Source organism: Budorcas taxicolor, chromosome 8, assembly GCF_023091745.1.
Source record: "Budorcas taxicolor isolate Tak-1 chromosome 8, Takin1.1, whole genome shotgun sequence".
In the NCBI taxonomy this organism is placed as follows: Eukaryota; Metazoa; Chordata; class Mammalia; order Artiodactyla; family Bovidae; genus Budorcas; species Budorcas taxicolor.
Window position 1 is genome coordinate 66,793,548 of NC_068917.1, and position 17,759 is coordinate 66,811,306.

The 17,759-nt window shown below is 48.3% G+C and overlaps 1 protein-coding gene across 1 annotated transcript in view; it reads left to right on the plus strand.

The window, feature by feature from the left end:
- COL15A1 (collagen type XV alpha 1 chain) overlaps positions 1–17,759 on the plus strand; it is a 101,835-nt gene that overhangs the window by 68,030 nt on the left and 16,046 nt on the right. Inside the window, exons 20-30 of the mRNA XM_052644510.1 lie at positions 54–137; positions 1,563–1,628; positions 3,887–3,922; positions 7,461–7,523; positions 9,884–9,952; positions 10,062–10,097; positions 12,846–12,899; positions 12,994–13,053; positions 14,509–14,577; positions 14,691–14,732; positions 17,490–17,535. Of these exons, the coding sequence (XP_052500470.1) occupies positions 54–137; positions 1,563–1,628; positions 3,887–3,922; positions 7,461–7,523; positions 9,884–9,952; positions 10,062–10,097; positions 12,846–12,899; positions 12,994–13,053; positions 14,509–14,577; positions 14,691–14,732; positions 17,490–17,535 (625 nt within the window). The remainder of the gene's footprint in view (positions 1–53; positions 138–1,562; positions 1,629–3,886; positions 3,923–7,460; positions 7,524–9,883; positions 9,953–10,061; positions 10,098–12,845; positions 12,900–12,993; positions 13,054–14,508; positions 14,578–14,690; positions 14,733–17,489; positions 17,536–17,759) is intronic.

Here is a 17,759-nt window from a genome sequence, read left to right on the forward strand (position 1 = left end):
GAGCATTATCCATATATAGTGAATTTTTTTCCCTCTCTCACCGCTACATCCAGGGTGACAGAGGGATGGACGGAGCCAGCATTGTGGGACCCCCTGGGCCCAGGGGGCCGCCAGGGCGCATTGAGGTCCTGTCTAGTGTGAGTATCACCAGGTCAGAGCATGGCTATGTGTTTTGTGGCTTTGCTGAAGGGGAGGGAGGGTTGTCCACAACTTCAGTGCCTTCAGGGCTGCTAGTTATGCAGGGGCTGTGTAGCTGGCATCTGGTGCTGGAGTTTCTGCCTGCCAGCATGGGCCATCTGTCTGTGCCTACTGTGATACCTCTATTGTCTCACATAGTGTGTCTCCAGTCCTCTCTTCTGGTTGGCAGCACTTGCAGTCAGGAAAATAAGTATAACAGAGCTGTAACCGACAGGCAAGGAATATAAGTGGGGGAACCAGGGAGGAAAGATGGTCTAGGATATGAGAAATCAAGACAGATTTTCTGGAAGAACTACCTTTGAAAAGGGACTTGAAAGCTAAGCAGGATTTACCAGGTAGGTGTGGAGGACAGGTCTTCCAGAACTCAGGAGGTCGGAACTCTCAGAGCCGAAGTGCAGAATAGAAAAACATGGGTGTATCCAAGGCCCCGGGAGCTGATGGGCATGGGAGTGTGTGGAGGGTGATGGAAATTTGTAGAGAAGACTGGGATGTGGGCTGGGACCCGATCGCAGCCCACTGGACATTAGAACATCACATTTGTGAAAAATCGTGGCCCTTATGAGAAAAATAACGTTGTACTGGTAGATGACAGAAAGACGAAAAGTTCCAAATAACTGAAAAAAACAATGACTAGAGATTTTTAAGTATAATTCAAAAATACCAAATGTAGATAAGAATGTGGTGAAATAGAAAAACCTCTTTGTTGGAAGTATAAATTGTACAGTCCCTTTAGACAGCTCTTTGGCAACCTGCTAATATGTTCATACTGAAAATTTCCACATGGAAAGACCTCCATGTCATATGATTGAGTAAAAAAAGCAAGTTGAAGAGTAATACATATAGCCTGGTACCATTTGTATAAAATAACCACTTGGACAGATACACATAAAACGCACACACACAGCCCAACAACACTATTTTCTGTGGGTATTAATATTAGTATTAATTTATAATTATATTAATAACATAAATATAATATTAATTGTTTCAGTCACTCATTCGTGTCTAACTCTTTGAGACCCCATGGACTGCAGCATGCCAGGCTTCCCTGTCCTTCACTATCTCCTTCACCATGTATATATTTTAAATTATAAAAATTTATAAAATTTTAATATTTAAAATTATACAAGAAAGAAGACATTCATATACTGTGCAATTTTAAGATTAATCAAAAAAGAAAAGAGATAAGTGGCTCAGGGCCACCTTAAGAAGTGGGTGGAGTGTGTGTATTGGCCGTGGGTGGGTGTTGTTAAGTGTCTGCCTGCATCTGCCAAGCAGGGTGACTTCAGTTAAAGCCTCACTGCCAGGAACAAGGTGGAATATGTGCCACCCTCTGTCTCTTTGTCTGATTTTTCTCTTTTCAGTCTTTGACCAACATCACCCAAGGATTCATGAATTTCTCGGATATTCCTGAGCTCATCGGGCCTCCGGTGTGTATCCACAGCCGCCCTGGAATGAGGGTCCTACCCAGATGCCCCAGTTGAAACTAAGTTGGGTGGGTTTGGAATTTGGGGCTCCTGAAGCACAGAGCTCAAAGGAGAATGGAAAGAGAGCTTGTGTCTCTGAGAAGTTGCTGCAACATTAACTTGATTGTGCTGGGAGTTTTTTGTCCAGTGCTGTGGAAGCTTCCAGTCCCTTGCATCAGAAATATGTGTAATGGAAATCAGAGAATCATAACTAACAAGTTAATTGATGTCTGAGCAATGCTTTGGGCCTGCTTTTATTTACGTGGTCTCATTTCCCAGAAGGGGAGGAGACTACTGCTAATGGGGAAACTGGCACACGAGGAGGCAATGTGACCGGCTTCAGTCTTCCTGGCCCCGTTTGGAGATCAGAAACACACGAAGAAGCTACCTCATTTCCTCAAGTCCAGAGTCAGTTTGTGACACACTAGACTCTCAGAGGAAGGAAGCTTCCTCCTGCAGCCCATGTGGTGGATTCCCATTGCATCTTCCGCATCTGCTGGTGACAGCTGGGGAGAGAGGAAAGAGCTCTGGCCTTGAAAGCTTTGGGTTCCCAGTCCCCAGTGGGGTTGGCCTGAACCCCTGCCATCCACATCCTGGGGAAGCTCTCTCCTCAAGGCTCTTGCAGTATATATCCTGAAACCAAATATCTGAGAGATTCCTTTAGAGCCAGTGTCTCCTGCCGTGTGCCTCAGTTCATGGGTCGTTTCACTGTCTCTTCCCTACATCTAATGGGGCTCGCTTTCCTTGATTTCTGCTAGAACCACCCAAAACACCCCAATAAGCAAACCCTAAAGCAAAGAAGCAAAAGTCATTTCACAAAGTTTTCTTCTAATTCTTGGAAGTTTAGAGCATTAGGTGGCTTAATTCTAAAGCAAAACACAGCCTAAGATCTAAGAATTGGCATCTCTTTTCTGAGTCCTTGGGCCTCGTCTGCCCGCACCCCTTCTCTCTTTGCCACCCCGAGAATCTTCTTTCTGTCTCAATCCCTGGGTTTCTCTTTGGCAAATCGAGGCCTTCAAGGGTGTCTCTAAGGGAGGATCAAGATTTTCCCATTCAGATAGTTCCCTCCCAGTTGCAGCCTTATGCTTTTCCACTCCATTATATCAATCTCTGGGTTGGGAAGATCCCCTGGAGAAGGGAACGACTACCCACTCCACTATTCTGGCCTGGAGAATTCCATGGATTATACAGTCCATGGGGTCACAAAGAGTCAGGCATGACTGAGCGGCTTTCACTTTCATCACTTTTCGTATGAACGCTACATATGTATGTGTATTAGTATATAGTGCTTTGTGCCTGTTGCTTCTTCATCTACGTATTCAACCGACCTTGGATTAAAAAAAAGGCTGAAAAAAAATCCAGAAAGTTTTTAAAAGCAAAACTTGGATTTGCTGCATGCTGGCAACTATTTACATAGCTTTTACATTGTATTAGGTATTATAAGTAATCTAGAGATGATTTAAAGTATATGGAGTATGTATATTGGTTATATGCTGACCATTTTATGTAAGGGGCTTGAGCATCTGAGGATTTTGGTATCCACAGAGGATCCTGAAACCCACACCCCTCAGATACCTGGGGATGACTGTGCATTGGGAAAGTTGTTGTCGTTCAGTTATATCTCTGTATGTATATTCTGCCAAACTCTTATGCCTTCAATAGCTATGTGGGTAACTGGGCTTGGAGGAAAACGTGTCCTGGCACCATGTGGAGTGAACCACAAATTTTCTGTTTCCTGGAGCCTTTAAAGCATCTGGCCATTTAAAATTCTCCCTCTCGCTGAGGGAAGAGAACTGAGTCTCACCAACTGCCCCCACTTCTAACCCCAAACACCCCAGCAACATCCTTGGGGCCCAGGCCTCAGAGTTTGGGAACTTCTGAGAGGATCTGTGAAGGGCAAGAACTGCATTCATTGCCCCAGGGGTTCCCAAGGTCGAGAAGGAGGAGGAGTGGTTGGGGGTGGGGGAGGCTGGGACTTAGGGAGCCCAGAGTCCTGACTGGGGGTGCAGAGGCTCCAGGCTTCTGAGCATTTCCTGGCTCCGTGCCAACTAGCTGTGTGACCGCATGGTTCCTCTCCCTGTGGACTGGGTCATGAGGCCCACTGGGTGGGGACATGCTTGGGCCTTTGGGAGGTGCTAGAGGAAGTGAGCCCCTGGGGTGCAGGTTCCTGCTGGCCTGGAAGTGCTGCTCCTGAGCTGTCTCTTTGTCTTTCTGTGTCACAGGGCCCCGAGGGCATGCCTGGGCTGCCAGGATTCCCAGTGAGTACCACATTAGCCATCTTCCTTTGTGCCCTGTGGCTGTGTACATTCTGTTCCTCCCACCTGGAATGCTGTTCCTCTCCATCTGCACAGCTGAGCTCTAGTAGTCCTTGCTCACATAGCCTTTCCTGCTTGCCCCCACCTAGAGTGACTGCGACTGAAGCGACTTAGCAGCAGCAGCAGAGTGATTGTTCCCACCTTTGAGTCTAAAAGGGCTTTATTTTCACCTCTTTTCTGCCTTGAATAACAGTTACTTATGCCCCTATTCTTTTTTCCTCAACTGTACCATGATCAGCTTGCAGAGGGTCCGGTCTTGTTCATCTCTCTCTAGCCTAGGGCCAGCCAGAGCCAGAATTGGAGCCCACGGTTGGCTTCCTATGAATGCGAGTAGATCAGTCAGTCATTTCAGGTAGCTAGCATCAGAGTGGCATATAGATGGGGAAACAGTGGAAACAGTGGCTGACTATTTTTCTGGGCTCCCAAATCACTGCAGATGGTGATTACAGCCAAGAAATTAAAAGACACTCACTCCTTGGAAGGAAAGTAATGACCAAGCTAGACAGCATATTAAAAAGCAGAGACATTACCTTGTTAACAAAGGTCTGTCTAGTCAAGGCTATGGTTTTTCCAGTAGTCATGTATGGATGTCAGAGTTGGACTATAAAGAAAGTTGAGCACCGAAGAATTGATGCTTTTGAACTGTGGTGTTGGAGAAGACTCTTGACAGTCCCTTGGACTGCAAGGAGATCCAACCAGTCCATTCTGAAGGAGATCAGTCTTGGATGTTCATTGGAAGGACTGATGTTGAAGCTGAAACTCCAAAACTTTAGCCACCTGATGCAAAGAGCTGACTCATTTGAAAAGACCCTGATGCTGGGAAAGATTGAAGACAGGAGGAGAAGGGGACAACAGAGGATGAGATAGTTGGATGGCATCACTGACTCAATGGACATGAGTTTGGGTAAACTCCAGGAGTTGGTGATGGACAGGGAGGCCTGGCGTGCTGCGGTACATGGGGTCGCAAAGAGTCGGACACAACTGAGTGACTGAGCTGAACTGAGAGTCAGAGTAGATAAAATTCCTAGAGAGAGAGGATGGTGGTGATGGGGGACCGAAAGGGGGGAATCAGAGCCTGCAAGTCCAGTAATTAGCGGTCTGTGCACCATGCTATGGGGCTTCCACCATGGAAGGTGAAAGTGCATTTCCATGTAGGAAGTGATCAGCTGAGTGTAAATGCTTGAGCCTGCTCTGAAGCCCAAGGCTCCAGAGTGAAATCTGCACCATTTCTCTGTACAGTGCGGTTCTGAAAAGGCCTAAATGCCACTGGTGGCGTGTGTGCTGCTTCCAGGATAGGTGAGGGAAATTTATCAAAAATGTAACAGAAATTTGTCATTGATGGTAGAATTACAAGTGGTTTCTTTTTCTACTTTTTTATATTTTCTGAGGTTTTCTATTTTTTTAAAGGAGCATATGCTCTGCAGAGAGCAACAGTTAGAACTGGACGTGGAACAACAGACTGGTTCCAAATAGGAAAAGGAGTATGTCAAGGCTGTATATTGTCACCCTGCTTATTTAACTTCTATGCAGAGTACATCATGAGAAACGCTGGGCTGGAAGAAACACAAGCTGGAATCAAGATAGCTGGGAGAAATATCAATAACCTCAGATATGCAGATGACACCACCCTTATGGCAGAAAGTGAAGAGGAACTAAAAAGCCTCTTGATGAAAGTGAAAGAGGAGAGTGAAAAAGTTGGCTTAAAGCTCAGCATTCAGAAAACGAAGATCATGACATCCGGTCCCATCACTTCATGGGAAATAGATGGGGAAACAGTGGAAACAGTGTCAGACTTTATTTTTTTGGACTCCAAAATCACTGCAGATGGTAACTGCAGCCATGAAATTAAAAGACACTTACTCCTTGGAAGAAAGGTTATGATCGACCTAGACAGCATATTCAAAGGCAGAGACATTACTTTGCCAACTAAGGTCCATCTAGTCAAGGCTATGGTTTCTCCAGTGGTCATGTATGGATGTGAGAGTTGGACTGTGAAGAAGGCTGAGCGCCGAAGAATTGATGCTTTGGAACTGTGCTGTTGGAGAAGACTCTTGAGAGTCCCTTGGACTGCAAGGAGATCCACCCAGTCCATTCCGAAGGAGATCAGCCCTGGGATTTCTTTGGAAAGAATGATGCTAAAGCTGAAACTCCAGTACTTTGGCCACCTCATGCGAAGAGTTGACTCATTGGAAAAGACTTTGATGCTGGGAGGGATTGGGGGCAGGAGGAGAAGGGGACGACAGAGGATGAGATGGCTGGATGGCATCACGGACTCGATGGATGTGAGTCTGAGTGAACTCCGGGAGTTGGTGATGGACAGGGAGGCCTGGCGTGCTGTGATTCATGGGGTCACAAAGAGTCGGACATGACTGAGCGAGTGAACTGAACTGAACTGATGCTCTGCTGACACTAAAAATACAGGAGAACTTGACATTAAAAACAGGAGAGGGTGACAGCCACAGGGAAGGCCTCTCAGCTAGGAAGAGGAGGCGAGACCACTGAGCTCCAGGCCCAGCTTGGCTGCTCCAAAACCAGAGCGCGTTCCAGACACATTTGCCTCTGAATGCCTAGTTCTGTGTTCCCGAGGGAGCCTTGGGCTTCTCAGAGGAGCCTTTGGGGCCACTTGAAAAGTAAAGAGGGGGCCAAATAAGCAGGATCCAGGGCACCAACAAGGCTCCATTTGATGTATTTTATATACTGGGCTTTTGTTTAAGACTTTACTTGAAAAAAGGAATGAAAAGAGTTTCACTGCTAAAAAATAATAACAAATATTTGAGGGCCACTGAATTAACCCAGAAGAAAGGGACTTGTGAAAAGCTAAATTACATAAAAAGTGTTGAACCCCTTTTTTGGGGCAGACGTCTGGCTGTGTGAGTCATTGTCACAGATCTTGAGTGTCTGTTGGAGTTGAGAAGAGGTCACCTCTGACCGGATGTGCAGAGTTTGGTTCTGCAGAGGAAATAGTGGAGGCAGTGGTGGGGGTTAGAGGTGGCTGCAGAGAGGCTAAGGGGACAGGCTCGCCCCTGGTGGAGTGACAGGAGTGCAGGGTGAAGTGCCGAGAGCCCCTGGGATCACTTTGGGCGTCAGACGAAGGTGCCTGGATCCCATTCCTTAGGTAGTGGGGAGCCAGGGAGGGGGTGGGAATCATGGAGGATGGATGATGGGGGAAGTGGGCTGCAGGACAGCCCCAAGGGCCCATGGGGGAGCAGAGGCAGCAGGCAAGGCCGTTTCCGTGATGCCCGTTGGAGGAAACCGTAGTTCAAAGAGAATGGGGCCTCTAGGGCTCCTAACACTCGATGCTGTCTTCCTGCCCCCAGACCACAACTTCCAGACCACTTAAAATTAGGAAAACATCGTAACTGTGACTTCCACTGGCACTCTGAGTTCCTTTACTCTTGGGGGAAAAAGAAAGAAACCTTTGTTTAGTTAAAGCATTTTAATTGTGACAAACAGCCAAATACTCTCCCATAACTCCTTCTAGGGCCCGAGAGGTCCCAAAGGTGACACTGGCGTGCCTGGATTTCCAGGACTAAAAGGAGAACAGGTAAGAAGGGCCAGGTATGTGGGTGGGAGAATTTGCTAAATATTTCAAATGGGTTGAAAGTAGCTGTTAACTTTTTTAAAGTTTGAGATATAACTCACGTACCATAAAATGCACCCCTTTCAATTGTGAAATTCGGTGAGTTTTAGTATAGTTGCAAGGTCATGCGGCCACCACCACTACCTAATTATAGAACATTTTCATCATGTTGGAAGAAACAGTGTGTCCTGCAGCAGTCACTCCCCAGCTGTTCACTTTCATGATCTCAGGATTCCTTCAGGGTGCAGGTGCGGTACATGGAGAAATAGATTTTCATCATCCTTGGAAAGAGAACTCAGCCAACACTCCCACGAGTTCTGTGCTTCGTCTAATTGCCTCCGCCCAGCTGTCATATTAGAATGTTCACTCCCTGAGAGCAGGCACATCCACTCCCCTTTCTGTGGCCCCGGTACTTAGCACTGTGCCTCTTACAGGAATGGCACTCAAAATATTTGCTGGATGAAAGGATGTGTGAGTAATGAATGCAATGAATGCTAACATTTAGAAATTCTTATTATGCTATTAAATGATTATGATTATTATCAGCTGGGGCATTCTGCAGTTGGTTAGCAGTCTTGGTCCGGAAGTTTTGGAATAAATATTTAGCATGCAGAGCACTTCCTGAGATTCCTAGGACATTGAAATGACTTTTGTACCCTTCCACATTTGCCTCTTAGAATTGATTTCCCAGTTGGTTTTTATAGGTAAGGGGAGAGTAACGTTTTCATAAATAGACTGCAGTGACTCTGCATTGGATTCATTTGTTCATCCACCCATTTATATACTCATCCTGCTTACATCCATTCCCTCTGATGTACCAGCCAGGTTCCTATGCTAGGCGCTAGGAGCGGTGAGATAAGATGTGAGGAACAGAGATGCAGAGAGCCACAGAGAGACTGGTTATTGCTATAATGGGGGTCTGTACAAAGCCAGCAGGAGAAACCCTGAGCCTGCCTTGGGATGTCAGGGATGGTTGGTGCGTCTCTAAGAGAAAGGACCATTAGCTACTCTCTTTCCTTTCTTCCCAAACCATTTCACACTAGCCCCAAGGAAGTGGAGAGAGTTTCTAGTGTCTGTTGGACCACAGTCCAGGGGGCGGAGGATTCAGTGTGCTCGGTCTGAGTTTAACGCTACATGAGACCTTGTCTTGGGGTGCCTTTTGCTGCCTTGGGCCTGCAGAGAGGGTGTGGGGCCAAGGCAGCTCTGGCTTGCGAGAAGCCTGGTCAAATCAGATCAGCTCTTGCCTTAAACACTCTGTTTTCCATGTGGCAAGGTCAGGTGGATCAAGAAGGACCTACTTGCCGTCCCTGCCCCAATCCCCTGCCACCCTGAAAACTGGGAAGAACACCCAGACAGCTCTGCTCTGACCTCTGCGGCAAACGCACTTTCTCTGGCTTTACCTCTAATGCGTTTGTGCTTGCTTCTTCTTGCTGCTGGCATGCTCAGGACCGCTTTTCCTCACCAGTTGAGTGGTAAGATCCAAATATCAAGTGTGGGCGTGGGGGACAGAGAGGAGAGGCTGCTCAGATTGCTTTGGCGCCACTGCCCTGGCTGCTTCCAGCGCCATTGAAGGGAGATTTTCGTGTGGTCCAGCCCAGCTCTTCAGGGGCCAGCATTGAAGTTCGGAGCCAGAGCCTTGAATGGCTCCTCTCCCTGGCCTTTCTCTGGACATTTATCTTCTTGAAAGCCTCCTGGGATGGTAGGTAGCCCTGCAGAGTGCAGGACTGGGGGCAGGATTCTGTGTCCCAGCCACCAGTCTCCCCATCTCCCCTATGTCCCAGCAACTGAGATAACTTTGCCTGATCAGGTGAGTATTTGTACAGGAGCCTGGAGCTTGGAGGCAAAATTCCAAGACTCAGGACCCCTGTGTTGAGAGAAGCCTCCACTGATCATGCTCTCATGGCTTTCCCAATTTTAGATGTTTTAACAAGAATAAGGATTTTAGGCGAGAACACAAGCCACCAAATATATTAATATTAGGAGCCAGAGGTTCTCAGTGGGGAGCATACAGCCGGAGGTGGGGTAGACCTTGAGGATTGAGATTCCTGGAGAATTAAGGTGGGGATGCTGAGCAAGCAGCAGCAGGAGCCTTGGAGGGGCTTGCAGGACCCCAACCTGTGCTTTCAGACAGTAACTGAAGTACATGGAGGCAACAGAGTAGACGATATTTAACCCCTTAGGAGGCTGTGCAATATTCCAGCAAGAGGTCATGTCAGGGCAGGGGGGTTGGAGAGGCGGTTTGAAGGCCAAAGAAATGGCGGCAAGCTTGTGGATAAGGTGGCGAGGTGAGGCCCAGCTTCATCGAAAGGTTCTTTGAATTACAGGGTGAGAAGGGAGAGCCAGGTGCCATCCTGACGGGGGATGTTCCTCTGGAAAGGCTGAGGGGCCGAAAGGTAATTATTCCACCAGACCCTGAAAGCACATGTCTGCTTCAAATCCCATCTTTGTTTCTGCTGCTGACCATGTTCATCTGAGTGACAGGTCTATGTCTCCCTGTTTTAGGGTGAACCTGGAGAGCATGGAGCCCCAGGACCAATGGTAAGCCAGAGCATGTTGCCCCTAAACTGGGTTTTGAAGCATTTATTGTACTTTGGCTCAAGTAAATTGAGTTGTGAAAATAAAAATGATATGGCAATGTGTGTGTGTATTAATGTATCAAGGGTAGGCTGACTGCAATTAAATAAAATCTCAGTGGTTTAGCATAGTCGTGGCTTAGTTCTGACTTTTACAAAATCCACTGTGGTGGTTTCCAGTTGGGTGTCTCCCCTCCAAGCAGTGACGCGGGAGCCCATGGTGCTTATGTCCTGTGACTTCACTGTCTGGTGGATTCAGATTCACACTGGCATCTTCCAGTTGGCAGGCCAAGCTCGGGGAGGGGACAGACCATGGAAGATGATGAGTTCCACCTCTGGCCTCCACTGATGCAGGAGGCAGTGGGGTGGGTGGTGGGGGACCTTGGTCTAGCTGAGTGTCCAGAAGGAAGTGGAAAAGCAGGTGGTGGTGAGCCCCACAGTTTTACCATGGGTCTTGCCAGCTATAGATTACCATTGCCCAGGCAACCTGGGCCTTTTGGCTTCTGGTCTTAGATCTGCTGCTCATTTGCTGTATGACCTCAGACAAGTCCTCTTCTCTCTCTGGCTTTCAGAAAATAAAGTCTGTCACTTTTTCCATTGTTTCCCCATCTATTTGCCATGAAGTGATGGGACAGGATGCCATGATCTTAGTTTTCTGAATGTTAGAGTTTTAAGACAACTTTTTCATTCTCCTCTTTCACTTTTATCAAGAGGCTCTTTAGTTCCTCTTCACTTTCTGCCATAAGGGTGGTGTATTCTGTGTATCTGAGGTTATTGATTTTTCTCCCAGCAATCTTGATTCCAGCTTGTGCTTCATCCAGCCTATCATTTCACATGATGCATTCTGCATATAAGCTAAATAAGCAAGGTGACAATATACAGCCTTGACATACTCCTTTCCCGATTTGGAACCAGTCTCTTGTTCTAAGTCCAGTTCTAACTGTTGCTTCCTGACCTGCATATAGATTTCTCAGGAGGCAGGTAAGGTAGTCTGGTATTCTCATCTCTTTCAGAATTTTCCACAGTTTGTTGTGATCCACACAGTCAAAGGCTTTGGCATAGTCAATAAAGCAGAAGTAGATGTTTTTCTGGAACTCTCTTGCTTTTTCGATGATCCAGCAGATGTTGGCAATTTGATCTGTGGTTCCTCTGCCTTTTCTAAATCCAGCTTGAATATCTGGAATTTTATCCCTTAAGTCAGGCAGAATGGATGCCCTGGAGAGGTGTCCTTGGTCCTAGCTGCAGGCTAGGGCAGACTGGGAGAGTTTTGTGTTAACTACTGGTTAACCTCTTACTAGGGCTTCCCAAATGGTGCTAGTAGTAAAGAACCCACCTGCCAATGCAAGAGACATAGCATTCCATCCTTGGGTCAGGAAGATCCTCTGGAGGAGGCATGGCAACCCACTCCAGTATTCTTGCCTGGAGAATCCCATGGACAGAGGAACCTGGTGGGCTACAGTCCATTGGGTTGCAAAGAGTCGTACACAACTTTGCATACATAGCCTGTCTCAACACAGTCTGTTTGCCATTTTTTCAGGGCATGGATGAACATGTTATTAGAGCAGAAAGAAGCGGCTTGATAGGTTCCAGGGTTAAACCAGTCATTCCTCTGGGAGACAGGGCAGAAGTAGCTTCAAAAAACAGAGGGGTCCACTGGACATAGAGCTTGTTCTAGGAGGAGATCATGGATTGTATGCATCCCAGGCACTGGAAGGCATGAAGGCTCCTGCAGGAGTAGTGTCTCTGGGAACAAGGGGACACAGAAACCCAGTGCTGGAATGGGATCCATGGGTGGGGCTCATCTGGAGAACTGGGATGCCAGGCCAAGACTCTGGTCCTTAGGGACAGGTGGGAGCAAGGCAGGAACCAAATCCTGGAGCATATTATTGGACTGGGCTGATGTGAGGAGTGGGTCTGGGCTACATTATTCCAGCAGGGGATATGGAGAGCCCTGGGACATAATACTGATGGCAAAGGTCCATGTTCTGAGCTGGCCCAGCACACAACTCCCTGAGAGCTGAGGCCTGGGGCTCCTGACCTCTTGTTTCCTTGTTATTCCTGACTGGCTGAGAGGGTTGGGTCCCGAGTCTGCGATGGGGTAGAGCCTGTAGGAGGGATGGAGCAAGTGGGTCCAGCTGAACTCGGAGAGACCAGTGGCCAAGGAGCCAGGCAGGTGGATCCTCGTAGGTTTTTGCCCTCCATCCTCCTAGCAGCGGTTCATTGTCACCACTGCCCCCACAGGTAGGCTGGACACCTCCCATCTCCCTGGCCTTTTAGTTTCTGTTCGTTTCTTTTTTAATTGAAACATAGGTGACCTACAGCACTGTGTACATTTAAAGTGTGCATGGTGATCTGATACATCGATATATTGTAATATGATCGCCGTTGTAGAGATAGCAGCTCTCTCACATCACATAATTATCATTTCTTTTTGTGGCTGGAATAAAGATCTAGACTCTTAGCAAGTCTGAGGATTAAAATACAGTGTTGTACTCCCTGCACTGTGCATTGTTAGCTCTCCAGGACCTAGCTGTACTCGTTGCACGTTGGTACCTTAAGCCAGACCTCTCCTGCTCCCCCACCCTCCTGCCCTGTAACCGCCTTTTTACACTGTTTTTTTTTTTTTTACTATTTTGGCTTTTTTAGATTCCACATATAAGTGACATTATACAGTATTTTTCTCTTTCTAATCTGGCATTTACTTTGCCTCCAGGGACCCAAAGGACCACCAGGACACAAAGGAGAATTTGGCCTCCCTGGACGACCTGTAGGTATCTGAGTTCCTCAGACTGCAGGTAGAAGAAGGACATGTGGGCCAGGCTGGCCTGTGGGTTTACTAAGGCCTCTCTCATTGGTTTCAGGGTCGCCCAGGACTGAATGGCCTCAAAGGCGCCAAAGGAGATCGAGGGGTCATGATCCCGGTGAGTGCCACACCAGAGGCCCGGCCCCACAATACCCAGGGACGCGGCCCTAGGGCCAGTGTCAGGAGGAGGATTGGTCGGGGGCCAGGTCCAAGTGAACAGACAGAATGCTCAGGAGTGTTCTTCTTCCTCTGCTGCCACTTCCAAAGATCCGCAGCCCAGCCCTGTCCTCGGGCTCATTCTCAGGAGGTCCTGCACCAAATCCACCTTAGTGGAGCATAAGCTTCCTCATCCAGACCCAGAGGGGGGTGGGAGAACACGATCTGGGAATCCTCAAGAAGTCTGGTTTCAAATCCCAGGTCTTCTGACTCAGGTTATATCATGTCTTTCCTGGATTACACATTCCTGGGGGTTTTACAGGTCACTGGTGTAGGTGGGGTGGGGCTGGTGAGCATTCTTGAGAAAACACAGAAGCTCAGTCAGCTGCGTACGCAGAGCCTCACAAGATGACAGGCCCTGGAACATCCACAGTGTCCCACATCTGCGATAAGGAAGCCAGTGTTTATTGGTGCTTTTGAGGACAAGATCTCAGTCTTGATAATAGCTCTCCTGAGAGACACTCTGTGGAGTCCTTGTTTTACACAAAAGGAAAGTAGGGCCTGTAGAAGTTAGTCACCTGCTGGAGGCCCCCCCATTTGCTACATGCAAGTGCAGCTTGAAGTATGTTGTTGATTCTGTCTGCACCTCCTGGTCTCCAGGAGGCCTCCAATTGGTCTCCAGAAGTGGTCTCCAATTCTGTATGCCCAGAATTGCAGAAATGAGGTGGTGTTGAATCACTGGGCACTGACTCACCCACCAAGTCCTTGGGGCTGAGGTACAGCAGCCAGTCTAGTGATCACGTGGAGCCTCCGCATGATCCAGGCGCCTCTCACCTACGGTCAGAGCCTCCCCCTCCCCCACGTCTGCTTCAGGTGCAGCTTGGGCTCCAGGATTGGCAGAGAAAACATTGCAAGGCGTCATGGCCAGGCTGACCTGGCTCTGCCGTGGACTCTGCCATCTAACAGGAGTTGATGTTTATCGTTACCTTTATGAGGAGCCCTTTCAGGTGCCGTATCCCAGCGAGGCCCCACCCCACCACTCCCTCCATCTGAGGGATACGTGGGTAGAGGTGGTGGGCTCTGTATCCGCTGAGCACTGCTCTGGGGGTCAGAATCTGGCTTGCACTCTCCATTCTTCTGTGAATTGCTGCGTGGCCTTTAGCAGGTCACTTCCCCTCTCTGGCCCTTGTTTCCCCGATTGTAAAGCAGCAGCGATGCTTGCTTCGCTGTTGTGAAGACGCAGTGAGGACACAGAGGCAGACGCGCTCCCAGAAGAGGCTGGCCTACCCGTGGGAGGAGTTAGCCAGCTCTAGAAGACCCTCCTTCCCTCGCCTCCAAACCCTGGGGAAGGAGCTCGCAGCTGCGTCTGTACCTACAGCAGCCCGAACTCAGAAGTGGCCTTTCTTGCCCCCTTCAGGCTCCACCTGGCCTACCTGGCCCTCCAGGCCCCCCGGGACCACCAGGAGCTGTGATTAACATCAAAGGAGTAAGTTGGGGTGGGAAGGGAGAGAGGCCTCCTGGGAGAGCGGGGAATGGTCCCCGACTGGCCTAAGCTGGAGTCGGGTGTCCTCAATCCCTTCTCATTCTCATTTCCAACAGGCTGTCTTCCCAATTCCAGTCCGGCCACACTGCAAAACACCAGTAAGTAGTGAATAGTCATGGCCTTACAGAGCAGGCTTTGGCATAGAAAGCAACTCAGAGAAGATAAGTTTTTAGTTTTTGTTTTGAGCCACTCTGTCAGTGTTCTCTCTGATGTCTTCAAGTGAGTAGGTGGCTCTGAATCGTATTAGGGCTTCTAAGGGCACACATGTGGACCATTGTTGTTTGCAGCCAAAAGGCAGTGTCTTTTGTTATCTTCACGTGGACATGTTAGCTTCCTGCTTGGAGCAGTATAAAAAAGGGGGAAATAGATACTTTAAAACATAGAGGAGAATAAAAAGGCAATTCTGACTAGTGATCTTCACATTGGGAGCTTCAGGCTACAATCTATAACTATGCTTTCCTAACTATCATGTTTCTGCACAGTACACAGCACCGAGGGGAGAGACTTCCTCTCCCCCTTTGTAATGACAAAACAAACTGTGACTCAGACAAACTCACCAACTTGTCTAAGGTCACAGGAAGGACACAGCTGGGCCATCACTCAGGTCCCCTGGCACCCCTTGGTACCCCAAGGGGTCAGGCACATGCCTGTTCACCTCACTGGTCAGTGCCCTGTCCCTGAGGCCTCACCCATGTGAGGAGGGTCTAGTTTTTGTGGGAAATGCAGGGAGGGTGGGCCTCTCCCCAGGCACAGGCATTAGTCACTGAACATAATCGTTTACTCAGCAAGGATTTATCAAAGATTTACGAGTGCCAAGTACACGTGAGGCCCTAGAACTGCAGCGGTGAACTAGACAGGCGTGGCCTCTGTTCTCGGGAGCCTGCAAATAACAATTTAGAAAGGTTCTTTGAAGCGGGTTCTTAATTGATGTCTGTAGGGGTGGTGATGAGACTTGGGTCAAGGGCTTTAAAATGACACAGTTTGACGGAGTGTTTGCCCAGACATCTGTCCACGTCTAAACTTTGAAACAATCAATTCTGCAACCCAGGGCCTGGGAACTCTGGTCTTGAAGGCAGAGGATGGGACCCACCTGTATAGGGACCTACCTGTGTAAGGTGATCTGAGAGATGGCTGCCTCCCACCATAGACATGGAATCATAGCCTAGAGAGGCAAGGTCTCTCTATGAGTTGGTGCCCAAAGCCCCTCCCAACAAACATGATATCAGGCTTCAAATGGACTGACTGTGGGACAGAACTTGGAAAACTCAAGAGTATTGTATAATGCTACTGCAATTGCTGTGACCTATGGATGTGAGAGTTGGACTGTGAAGAAGGCTGAGTGCCGAAGAATTGATGCTTTGGAACTGTGCTGTTGGAGAAGACTCTTGAGAGTCCCTTGGACTGCAAGGAGATCCAACTAGTCCATTCTGAAGGAGATCAGCCCTGGGATTTCTTTGGAAGGAATAATGCTAAAGCTGAAACTCCAGTACTTTGGCCACCTCATGCGAAGAGTTGACTCATAGGAAAAGACTCTGATGCTGGGAGGGATTGGGGGCAGGAGGAGAAGGGGACGACAGAGGATGAGATGGCTGGATGGCATCACTGACTCGATGGACATGAATCAGAGTGAACTCCGGGAGTTGGTGATGGACAGGGAGGCCTGGCGTGCTGCGATTCATGGGGTCGCAAAGAGTCGGACACGACTGAGTGACTGAACTGAACTGAACTGATGCCAGGATCCTTTGCAATGACCATGGCCACTGGGGCTCATGATGTTACTTTAAAAAAGCCAGAGATGAGCTAAGAGCATTTGATTTTGATTTCATGTTGCCTGGCTGGACACCATGCAGGCTTGAGTGTGGGTTTCTTGACCAGCTCTCAAAATGGACAGTTGAATAAGAAATGATTCCTCTCACATCCAGCATTTCATCGGGCTTCTTCTCATTTCATCCCCTTTCTAATACCGTAACAATTCACAGCTCACTCCTGGAGTGGAGGAACTTCATCAGCACAGCTGTCAGATACCTGCTTGGCACTGCTGCCTTTGTCCTTAACTTAGAAATGTTTTTCCTGGAAGATTACGGTCCCTTTCCCATATCTTCTCTTGGTGACACCTGAGCAGCTTGTGACCCTCCAAACCAAAAGTATGGGAGGATCTGGGATCAGAGGGATCATTTTGATTCACATATTAACTGGGAAAAAGCTGGAGGTGGGCTTATAAAAGGAAGGTGGCAGATAGCTCTGTTATTAAAGAAAAAGAAAGAAATGCAGGAAACGGGATGAACTGCGAAGGAATATTATCTTGAACAGCTTGGACTCCAGACCCCTGGCACTTAATGGGAAGTCAAGGAGTTCCCCAATCTAATGATAACACCTCTTTATTAATTACCACCATCAACTCCTGTTCTGGGTGCTCATCTTTGATTACACATAGTAGCAATCTAAGGGCTGGCCCAGGTTCATGACTTGAGTATATCACTTACCATCGCTCGACCTCTCATATGAGTCAGTCCTAACTGATCAGAAAGGAGGCCAAGAATGCTCATGGTTGGCCAGACCAACATTGCCATGACTTATCTTTCCCTTTGCAGAGTTTTTCAGCCCATAGATCTCACCTTGGCTCAGCTACACGATGCACCGCCCCCAACCCCTACACCTGCCAGTTGAAGACCTGAGATGCTCTGCATTGAGGGGCACTGGGGAGCTCAGGGCTTTTGGGAGCTCCAATATCCAGGGCAGGCCTAAATCCATGACCTTGGCCCTTGCCCCTGGGACAGGGGACTAGCTCCCTGCGCATACAAAAACCAGAACAGGGTTTACAGTGTATGACCTTGGCTTTCTCTCTCTCTCTCTAGGTTGGTACCACATATTCTGGAAATTCAGAACTCATCACTTTTCATGGTACACACTCCTGTTTCTCTGGAATGTTTCCTGACCCTCCTATCTCTGCAGAAGTGGTTTCTGTTTGCCCAGTTCTGGGCATAAACTAGGTGCTCTGAAAAGTCTGACTGCACTGTGGGAGGGGTGGTAGTTGAACCATGGGCACCTCTGTTTGCTTGTGTCACCCAGCTGCCTATTTTATGCATCTTGTCTGAGCCTCCTGGCTAGTAGCCAGCACTCCATTT